Source organism: Chelonia mydas, unplaced genomic scaffold (genome assembly GCF_015237465.2).
Source record: "Chelonia mydas isolate rCheMyd1 unplaced genomic scaffold, rCheMyd1.pri.v2 scaffold_60_arrow_ctg1, whole genome shotgun sequence".
Lineage (NCBI taxonomy): Eukaryota > Metazoa > Chordata > Testudines > Cheloniidae > Chelonia > Chelonia mydas.
In genome coordinates, this window is record NW_025111271.1 from 125223 (window position 1) to 135916 (window position 10694).

Genomic DNA, 10694 nt, shown 5'->3' on the forward strand with positions numbered 1-10694 from the left:
TCCCTAAACAGCTAGGCAATAGAACCCAGGATTCCTGCCTCCCAGCCCCACCACTGCTCTGATCCACGAGAACAAATGGAAATATGGATTATTACCATTGATTACATCTAAGGTGGCAGGACCCAAAGGTCCCTGTGCGCCAGGCATAGCATGTACACACCGTGGGAGACAGTCTCTGTCCCCAAGGTTTGTACAACTCCCAAGAAACCCTGTGGCAGCTGGCGTCAACCCGACATGTCTACATTTCACATCCCCGTTTCAACATAGATCTGAATCATAATTTTTCAGAACATCGGCTCAAAATGTTGACACTTGTCCCCAACTGGGGAGGAACTTGAGCGTCGAAATATCCAGATTTCATGAGCTGACTGAGTCCAGTTCAAGGGCGCAGCCCTTTTCTGCTTCACGGCCTGGGCCCAGGGTATGCGGGACGGGAACTGTGGACGACCAGTCTTCTCAGAGCCAGCCACAGGAAGTCAGGACCATCCCAACCCCAGGAGCACTCCCTCCCTTCTTGGAAAGAAGCACAGAGCAGCAGGTGGAGGTATTGCACAACCCTACCAAACCAAGACCCTCCAGCACACGTGCGATCCTGCCCTTGGAGAGGATGAGAGAACAAAGCACTTGAGACCAGCGTTAGTCATGTCACTTACTAATATAACCACAACAGCAGTGCTGTTTTTCGTCAGTAGCTCTCACCACGCTTTACAAAGGAGAACGGTTTTCCTTATCTTTATACGAGGGTCATGGAACTGGGATAAGACCCTGGACAGAACAGGGGAGAACCGCCGCAGGGCAGAAATGCCACTTTTCGCTTTTGGATTCCTTCAGCTTTAACCTCAATTGTTAAAGTTCCTGGCTGCTCTGATTTTTCCAGACTCTCTTTTCGATAACAGGGCCCACCACCCCTCCCTGGCCGTCTCTTCCCTGCTCCTCTGACTGTTCACACTGGCCTGACTCTGTCACTCTTTCTCATGGGTTCTTTTCCCTCTGTTTCTATGGCTACAGATAAGGGATGCCTCCCCTGTGTTTGCCCAGCGAGCACTATTTGGAAAAAACTAGCTAGAAGGAGGAGAAGAGCATATTCTGTAACCTCGGTTCACACACCTCGTAGATAGGCTTTACCCACGGGACTTATGGAATTTGGGCCAGGTCCTCCAGTGGTGGCGATCTGAGTAAATGGAGTTACACCGGTTTACACAAGGCGGGGAACTCGCCCTTTGGCTGAAGGATGTATTTCTCAGGGTAACTGGCCCTACAATCTTAACACAAGTGTAAAAGGTCATAGACTCACTGGCACAGCGCCTCCTGCTGGTTGCCTTGGGAATTAGCTCTTTCAGCCCCGGAGCGCCTTCTGCTGGCCAGTGTCTCGCCTGCCTCAGGCCCCTGTGTCCCTCCCAGACCTCGGTGCCCTTTACCTCGGGGTTCTGCCCCAGCAGTACCCCCACGCTCCAGATCTCCCCTCCCAGGGGAACCCCCAACCCCCTAAGCCCACCTTGCCCCAGTGGCTACTGCCAGTCGTCATCTAGCCCCCTTTCCCTGGGGCAAGCTGCAGACTGTAATAGCTTCTCATCAGCTGGGAATGGGAAGGACTTAGTGGAGTGAGACTCTGCCTTCTTATTAGGGCCAGTTGGGCCCTGATCGAGCTGGCCACACCTGTGGTCAGCTACTCAGTCAGCTTCCCTCAGCTGTTCTCACTCCTCTTATCTCAGAAGCGGGGTAACCGTCCTGCTACAGCCAGGCATAAGACAATATACTGCAGAATAATGGGACTGATATAAACTCACTTCTTTAAACCTTGTTGTTCTGCCACCTCGGTAGCTTCTGCCTGGTGAAATGTCCTCTTGGACTCTTCTGCAAATTGAGATTAGAGCTCTGTAAACCTCACACATTTTATCTGGCAGCTTGTGCCTAGATGGTTATAATTTCATGAGGCGTCACACATTGAAAGGTTGGATGCTGATCCAGGTAATAACTGGACTACGGAGGGAAATGCATTTCTGGATTCCAACAGGTTTTCTGCACGCTGTCATTTCAGCTCAACAGGCTGCAACCCTGCAAAATGACTCCCCGCGTAGCCCCGTTAAATAATAATACAAATCAATAATATCTAGCTTTTCTACAGCACTCATCAGAAGAGAGCTCAAGGTGCTTTACAAAGGAGGTACCATTATTCCCATTTTAAAGGTGGCAAAACTGAGGCACAGCGCAGGGAAGCGATTTGCCCATGGTCACGCAGCAGGCCACATCTCCTAGTTGTGGGACAGTGCTCTATGCACTAGGCCACGCTGCCGTTGAGTTTTCACAGGCCCCAGGTTAAGCACGTGCTTGAGTCTTTAAGAGGATTTATTTGCTTTAAGGTCAGAAGGGAGCATTATGATGATCCAGTCTGACCTTGCGCCTAACACAAGCTGTGAATTCCTACCAAACGATTCTGCTGCAGAAAGTCGGGCCAAGTCTAAACTAAGAAAGTTATGCACTGCTGATAACCAGCGATTTTTGCTAGCACAGATCAGGACTGGCGTCGCTCAGAGTTAGCCTGCAATACAGGGGTGTTTACTTCTTTACACCTCCAAAGGCACAAGACATAAAGTGGACCTAAAATCGAAAACACACACACAAAATATTTAAGCAGGAAACTTACAATGCTGTGGGATGGGGACAATTATCTTTATATTACCTCAATTTCACGATGCCTTGTTTCTGATGGAAATGATTTCTCAGAGTCAACATAAAGTGAGGGGAGGGTCCACTTAATTTGCGTGAAACTTTATGTGCTTTGGCAGGCCAAGATGCCCCCAGCACTCGGAGAGCCCAAGACAAAAGCCATGGCATGGTGATTCGGGCATGGTGGCCTTTGTTTTGACATGCCAAGGGAACAAGATTGTCTTAACTGGGCCCCGGGCCAGATCCTCAGCTGGTATAACTCCATCAAAGACGCGATGTCAATTTACTCCAGCTCACGATCAGGACTCATTATGTTTTTAAACTGCTGAAGAAGCTAAAATCCTAGCTTTCAGGCATGTTGAGGACATATTTTAGCCCGTTAAAAAAGACAGGAAACAATTCGTATCTACAGAATGTCTGGCTCATCCAAATAAATACTTCACAGGGCACCAATTTAGCTGTTCTCATTTTAGGTTTCACGAGACGAGCTTCTCTTGGGGTTGCTCAACAGGCCCTGTCGACTTACCCACACACTCTTGCAAGGACTTCTGCAGCACACACTGGACAATTTCCTCAAACTGCAAGTCGGTGAGGTGACACATCTCCTACAAAGAGAGGGCAGAGTGAGTGACAAATGGCATCACCCGTTAACAGCTGGACTTAACCCTAACAGAGATCCAATAAGTGTTCTTTTAATTTAGCAAATTTAGAGCTGCTCCACAGGGCTTCTGTTAGGGATTAAGCTCCTGGACGCCTCTGCCCTCTGAGAAGTTTCCATGATTTGGGGGCTTCTGAGATAGCTTTTAGGGCTACATAACACCATCCTTTGTTAATATTTACTTTCAGTCTCGAGCCGGGACGTTATTATTAATAGCATTGTCAAAGAGACAAGCCAAATCCTGGGAAATAACATTATTAATATTTAATGCGACAATGTAGCACTTTTCCTACTGAAAACACTTTGCATGCTTTAATCCACAGAATACCCCTCACAAGGCAGGTTGTGTGTCTTAGGGTGGACTCCGACTGTGAGCCTAGGTTCCCACACAGCCGTAAAAAGCTCAGTATGTTAAGGTTATCAAAATGAAGACCAAGAGATTACTTGACCACGGTGTATCAGTACTTTAGCAGGGAGAAAATTCCACATACTAAAGGGCTCTTTAATCTACCGGAGAAAAGCAGGACCAAAACTAGCAGCTGGAATTTAAAGTCCGACACATTCAAATGAGAAATGAGTTACAATAGTTTTTAAACAGTGCAGGTAAACAAACTCCCACGTGCAGGGGTGGAGTCTCCATTTCTGGAAGCCTTCCAGTCGAGACTGGAGCCTTTCTGGAAGATGTTTTAGTCCAGCACAAGCAATTGAGCCCAATACAGGAGAAGTGGGTGAAAGTCTATGACCTGCGTTACGCAGAAGGTCTCTTTCGGCTGCAGAATCTACAAGATGGATCGAAGTGAGAGTATCATGTATACAACAACCTGCCAGCGACTCAGGAACAAACAGGAACGTCAAATGGGCACAGGGGATCAAATCCCGAAATGCCCATCCTAGCCCCACAACAGACACCCGAGAGGGTCTGGGTTTTCATCACACTCTGGCAACATTTTTCGAGCCAGTAAGAGTCTCGTCGAACTGAAAATGGCAACGTCAGAGTTATAGAGTTTAAGCCTCCAAAAGGGACCACTAGATCAGTGGCTCTCAACCTTTCCAGGCAACTGTACCCCTTTCAGGAGCCTGATTTGTCTTGCGTACCCCCAAGTTACACCTCACTTTAAAAGGACGTGCTTACAAAACCAGACATAAAAATACAAGGGCTCACGTCCAGTAACAACCCCACTTCTTGGGTCAGGTTTATTCACATAAAACAAACTCAAAAGTCTCTTCCTCGCCAGTCTCACACTGAGTGTCTTCCTGCTCCTTCCTGTCCTGGCCTTCTCTGCAGGCCTCCTTCCCCGCCAGTGTCTCATCTGGCTTCCCCAACTCAGGGGCCTGCAGGAGCCTTCTTATGCCAGTATCTGCAGGCATCTGCCAACATCCACCTGCAAACCCTTCTCTCTCCAGGACTCTTCCTTACATACTCCAGGTCTGATTGTGTCGCCTGGCCCTCCGCATTCCCCCAATCTGGGGAGAAGAGTTGGCTATTGGAATAGGCAGGGCTGAGCCAGTTTTTAGAGATACAACTATATAGGAACTAATGAAAGGAAAGTTTTATTCATGTTATTAGATTCTGACATGAAATCACCTTAGCTGATGCTCTGCTTGAGTTCCTTTTGGCTCTCTTTTCTACATCTTGGGCTGTTTCTGGACCTTTCACGTGGCCCATATCCTCTTCCTTTGCTACCCTAGATTTCTTCCACCTCTTCACATCAGTGTCCGGATGGCCCGCTTTCAGTTGTGTTTCAGTCGAGTCGCTTGTCCCTTGGCTCAGCAGGTAGGTCATCGCCTCTTTTGCCCTAGTGTCCTTCTTTCTCCCATGATGCTCAGGTCCTTCCCGCAAAGAAAGGACATGGGGTTTTGCCAACGGAGGGGCAAACGTTTTCTTCATCGTCTTCCCAAGTGCTGAAATTAAAGCAAGAAAGAAACACAATGCAGCACCCCACCACTAATCACAAATATCTCTGACACTGAAGCTGTGATCTTGTGGACACATAAAAGTTACACCCGTTTGTCCATCCCTTCAGTGTAGAATCTTAAATTGATTTAAAAGGGCCATATAGATTTAGGTTGCATCCAGACAAGCATACACCCATTTAACTACCTCCTCTATTACTTGCGGTCTTTATACGAAAACTGGATCTATTTCTAGAAGACACTCTCTAGCTCAGACAGAAGCTATGGGCATTGTGCAGAAATTAATGGGTGAGGCTCCCCGTCCTGTGCCAATGTCATATAGGAGGTCAGACTAGATGGTCAAAATGATCTTTTCTATCATATCTATGAATCTATTAACTGAATTGATTTCTAAATTGAAGCAGGTTTTGTGTGAGAAATGCCTTCTTTTCTTTTCCATCACTTAAGTGTTTCCCAGTTTGCCGGTGGCACAAAGTGGCCAAGTGAATTAACTATCATATGTTAATTAAAGCCAATGGACCTGAATCTCAAGTCTATTGTAAGGTCTCTTTATACTTCTAGGAACTTTGTATAAATGAGAATCAGGTTCAAAAGCTCCTTTGGTTGCTAGGATCCAGAGTCCTCCTGGTCCAAAGACCTCTCCCTACAAATGTATTTATTGCTACTGTTATTACACTTATGTCAGTGTAAATACAAAGAGGTGTAGTCAATTTACTGGAATTACTCTGGATTTAAACCGGAGTACATTACTGTGCGTTCTTTTCACTGTGTTAGCTGTACACACGTAACAAAAGATGGCGTCTGTTCCAAAGAGCTCATAATCTAAGGCCCTAATTCAGCAAGACACTTAAAACGCGCTTAAACCCCGGGGGAGTTAATGGGAATTAAAGACGTGTTTATACACTTGGGTGGGGAGGCATGGACTGCTGAAATGGGCGCCCAAGTGAGAACAAAGTTTGCCCTGATTGATAGTGAGCTAGCTAAATGTTTAACAACCTATAGCACACAGGAATGTCGTGAGGATGAAATGTTTACATGCCTCTTATGGAACATTTGCCGAACCCTGTAGGCCAGATCCTCAGCTGGTGTAAGCAGCTGATTTACACCGGGTGAGGCTTTGAAGTGTATGTATGGAAAGGGATTACCCAATGCCCTGCAAGGTGGTGGCAACAAGAGGTGGCTCTTAAGACCCTTGCGTCTCTGGAGAATGCTTGGGATGGGCGTTAATCCGGCCTGCGAGGCCCAACTCTCCCCTCACACTGGGCCTCTGCTTTACACAAGTATACCTTGGTTGATTCTAGTGGAGTGACTCCAGATGTACACCAGCGTGAGCGAAAGCAGAATTGGCCCCGGATGTGTGGAAAGGAGGGATCAACAGGGCACCCCATGGCTCTTGTGTTGTGCAAAATGGGGTGAAAACCATGCCCATGTTCAACTCCATTTCCACTGAACACCCTATTAAGAATAGGGGTGCCATATCTATCTAGCATTATTTTCTCTCCTCCTAAGCACGCATCTCCCATGAGACAATGACTAGGGAGTTTTGAGTATTTTGGGCAACATGGGTGACCAAGATCCACATTGGCACCTTTTATGAGGTAAAATAGACATGATTTTTTGCTTTTTTGCCCCGTCAGTGTTACCATCTTGGCGCTTCTCTGGCCAGGATGGGGGAGGCAAATAGGCACGAGGTTGGCACGTTTTTGGTGCAGCCATGGTAGCGACTAGGGCACCATATTGATACAACAGGCAATGCCATGCAGGGGGGCGACCAGGCCGTATATCAACACCTTTCATGAGGTAAAACAGACATGGGCATTTAGGTTTTTTGGCCCTCCCATGTCTACACGTTGGCACGTTTTAAGCACAGGAGCATCTGGGCGCCATATTAGTACAGGAAGCAACACCAAGCAGGGGGGCAACCTAGCCCCCTGTGGACACTTTTATGGGGTAAAAGAGACACAGTTATTAGGGTTTTTTGGCCTTCCCGTGAGATGACGTCGGCGCGTTTTGTGTGCAGGGGGCACCATCTTGACACAGGAGGCAGCGCCAAGCCAGCAGCGACCGGGCCCACCTTTCGAGAGGTAAAACAGACACAGTTATCTTGGCTTATTGCCCCCCGGCGACACCATATTGGCGTCGGTCCCTGGCGCCATATTGACCCAGGAACGCAGGCCGTGAAAGGGGAGGGGCGACTGAGCCTTTTCATGAGGTAAACCAGGCGCGGGGAGGCAATGGGTACCGAAATGGGGCGTGTTTGACCCAAGCTAGGGTCCCTCTATTAGCCTCAACAGGTGGGGACAGCTTTGGCGCCTTTTTTCCTTCAGCGCGAGCGCGCGCGCGCTCCCTCCTCCCGCCGCCACGCGCGCGCACCCTCAAAGCGCCCTTGAGCCTCACGCGCGCCTAACGGCCGGGGTAGGGGGGGAAAGAAACTCCAGTGCGCACGCGCCACCTCCTCAGCACGGCCGCTGCTCTGTCTCCGCGCCGACGAAGCTAGCGTAAGGCCGGCTCCGTGCGCATGCGCGGTCATCTGAAGGGGGCGCGGAAAGGACGCGTGCGTCTGTCGAACTCACTGCGCATGCTCGTCTTGGCAAAGGCGGGGTTTGGGGTTGCGCATGCGCATTGCCTTAAGTGGGGGGGGTACTAAGTAGCCATGCTGGTGACCACGTGGTTTTCAGTATGCGCTGACCCTATAGATTATGGACCCTATAGGGGGGGCTATATTATTATTAGTTATACACTATGGATCTGTAGATGGACTGGAGGTATAGATTATGGACTTTATGGAGGTTTATATTATAATCATATATATGAGCCTGTGGGTCTGTATATGGGCTGACCCTATAGATTATGGACCCTATGGCTCAGTATAGGGAGTATGCCCGTAGAGTATGGATTTTAAACATCTTTAGGTTATAGGTCTTGGTGTATGGGCTGGCCCTGTATAGGGACCCTTGGTGGCTATATGTGCGCTGAGGTACGGATCCTGCATATGGGTCAACCACCTCAAGCCTGGATGCAGTAGGCCTGCATATACCTTTATCATTTATATTATGCACCCCCGTGGATCTGTATAGGTCCCTAGACCTTATGGGTCTGAAAAAGGGACTCTCTTTTTCCCTACATCTGTGAGACCCAATGGATTTGTCTATTATAGACCTGTGTAGACGAATGTTTGAGGGTCCATATATGGTCTGACAAGTATAATATGGGGGGAATTTAACCATTCCTATCCTGAAATAAATTTACTTGATCCTAATATGTTATTTGAAAACCAACTAAGCCTTTCATTACATGGAAAGGCACGCTTTATGGGACATTGAGCATACAGACCCTGAGGGATAGCTCAGTGGTTTGAGCATTGGCCTGCTAAACCCAGGATTGTGAGTTCAATCCTTGAGGGAGCCATTTAGGGATCTGGGCCAAAAATTGGGGATTGGTCTTGCTTCAATCAGGAGGTTGGACTAGATGACCTCCTGAGGTCCCTTCCAACCCTAACCTTCTATGATTCAGCCATGGTGTACCATAGCAGAACGCTGACTCACCGCCTCCCGCTGGTCATCCAGGAATTAGCTTGATTCCCGCACTTGGAGCACCCCCTGGTGGCCTGTTTCTCTTCTGTCCCAGACCCCAGTGCCCTTTACCTTGGGGTTCTGCCCACAGCAGTACCCCCCACACTCTGGGCCTCAGTGGCTATGGCAGTCATCATCTAGCCCCCACTCCCTGGGGCAGACTGTAATGGCCACTCATCACTGGCAAGGCAGTTGGACCAGCTGCCTCTGCAGCCTCAATACCTCCTTAGGCCTTAAACAAGGCCTCAGCCTGGGGAGTTACCAGGCTGGAGCTCCCCAGTTCCTCTTGCCTTTCCCCAGCCCTGCCCTGCTTCCAGTATCCTGTGCTCCAAGGCAGCCAGGTCCTTCCCACCTCAAAGCTGGAGTAAGACTCTGACCCAGCTCCTCCCTAACAGCTCTCTTATTAGGGCCAGCTGGGCCCTGATTGAGCTGGCCACACCTGTGGCCAGCTACTAAGCCAGCTTCCCTCAGCAGGTCTCACTCCTCTTATCTCAGGAGCGGGGTAACCGCCCCTCTACACACACTTTATGGGACACTGAGCACACAGACCCTGATTCAGCCATGGTGGACATATAGCCTCACTGATATCTGGCCCATAAAACCTTTGTAACGCAGCTTGATCTTACATCAGTTTTAGAGATGATGTTAAATGTGATATTCAATACACAAAACTCTAATGTGTACAGCTATTGATTAATTCAATGAGATACACACCGCAGTTACATCAAGGTAGGGTGACCAGATGTCCCGATTTTATAGGGACCGTCCCGATTTTGGGGTGTTTTCTTATATACGCTCCTGTTACACCCTGTCCCGATTTTTCACATTTGCTGTCTGGTCACCCTACATCAAGGAATTGCAAACCACATATTCAGCCTTACCCATGCTCTTAGTATTGTATTACTTAGAGACAGGTTTCAGAGTAGCAGCCGTGTTAGTCTGTAGTTGCAAAAAGAAAAGGAGTACTTGTGGCACCTTAGAGACTAACCAATTTATTTGAGCATAAGCTTTCGTACTCCTTTTCTTATTACTTAGAGAGATACAGATTTGTATATAACCTAAGGCTAGTCACTTAGTTCCACCTCTCTCTGCCCGCTCTGTTTTCCGTCTCATCCCTTGCCTGTCTTATCTGTTTAGACTGTAAAATCTTTGGGACAGGGGATGACTCTCACTATGTGCATCCCGGGACCTGTAGTCTCAGACCAGGCAGGTGTAAGCGGACAGACCCTTTGTCTGGTATTAAACTGGACAGTCCTGCTTTTCTAGGGTCTGTTGCCTACCCAGTATTCAGACAAAACCATATCTGCTTTTCTCTGATATTGGATGAAGGGGGTGCCTGTTTTTAAGAGGTCCTGCCCCAAGTGGCATGATCTTCCATGCAACAGGTGTCTTGAGGTCATGCGGGCGGCAGCAGGGTCACGCCAGCAGGGGCAAGTGGGACCTTGATGTGTGAGTGGCCACCCGGGGCAAGTGCCTCCAATAATGTGTTCATCTTCCAGCCAGTCCCCCCTTCACTGGGAGGGCTGGTGTCAGGGTGCGAGAGGTAGCGGGACCGCTCCTGGGGCATAGGTCAGGGGTCAGAGGTGAGAGATCAAGTGGGCCAGGAATCCCGCATCCCGCCCCAGGCCGGAGGTGGAAGGTCGGGAATGGGGAGAGGAAATTGCAGAGGTCAGAGGTAGGAGGGGGGTCAAGGGTCAGAGGTCAGGCTCATTCACTTGGCGTGACAAGCCAGGTGACCTCCCTGGGGTGACCCGGCAGGGGTCAGAGGTCGTAGTTCACTTGGCAAAGGCCCGGCAGGTGACCCCCCACCTTCTGAGGGGTCAGAGGTCAGAGTTCTCTAATTGGGGTGAAAGGTCAGGGAGGGAGGGGGGCTCCCCTCCTGC

The 10694-nt window shown here is 49.0% G+C and overlaps 1 protein-coding gene across 3 annotated transcripts in view; it reads right to left on the reverse strand.

Annotated features, from left to right (window-relative positions):
• The window catches only part of ZCWPW1 (zinc finger CW-type and PWWP domain containing 1), a 28115-nt gene extending 20344 nt beyond the window's left edge, over positions 1-7771 (reverse strand). The window contains exons 1-4 of one of the 3 annotated variants that reach the window (XM_043537618.1): positions 7692-7771; positions 4911-5227; positions 3194-3272; positions 1788-1854 (exon numbers count right to left, since the gene is read on the reverse strand). In XM_043537618.1, coding sequence (XP_043393553.1) covers positions 1788-1854; positions 3194-3272; positions 4911-5213 — 449 coding nt within the window. In that variant the 5' untranslated portion in view covers positions 5214-5227; positions 7692-7771. Of the gene's footprint in view, positions 1-1787; positions 1855-3193; positions 3273-4910; positions 5228-7612 lie in introns of all 3 variants that reach the window. The other 2 variants (XM_043537617.1, XM_043537616.1) reach the window with 2 other exon arrangements.
• Between the last annotated feature and the right edge of the window lie 2923 nt (positions 7772-10694).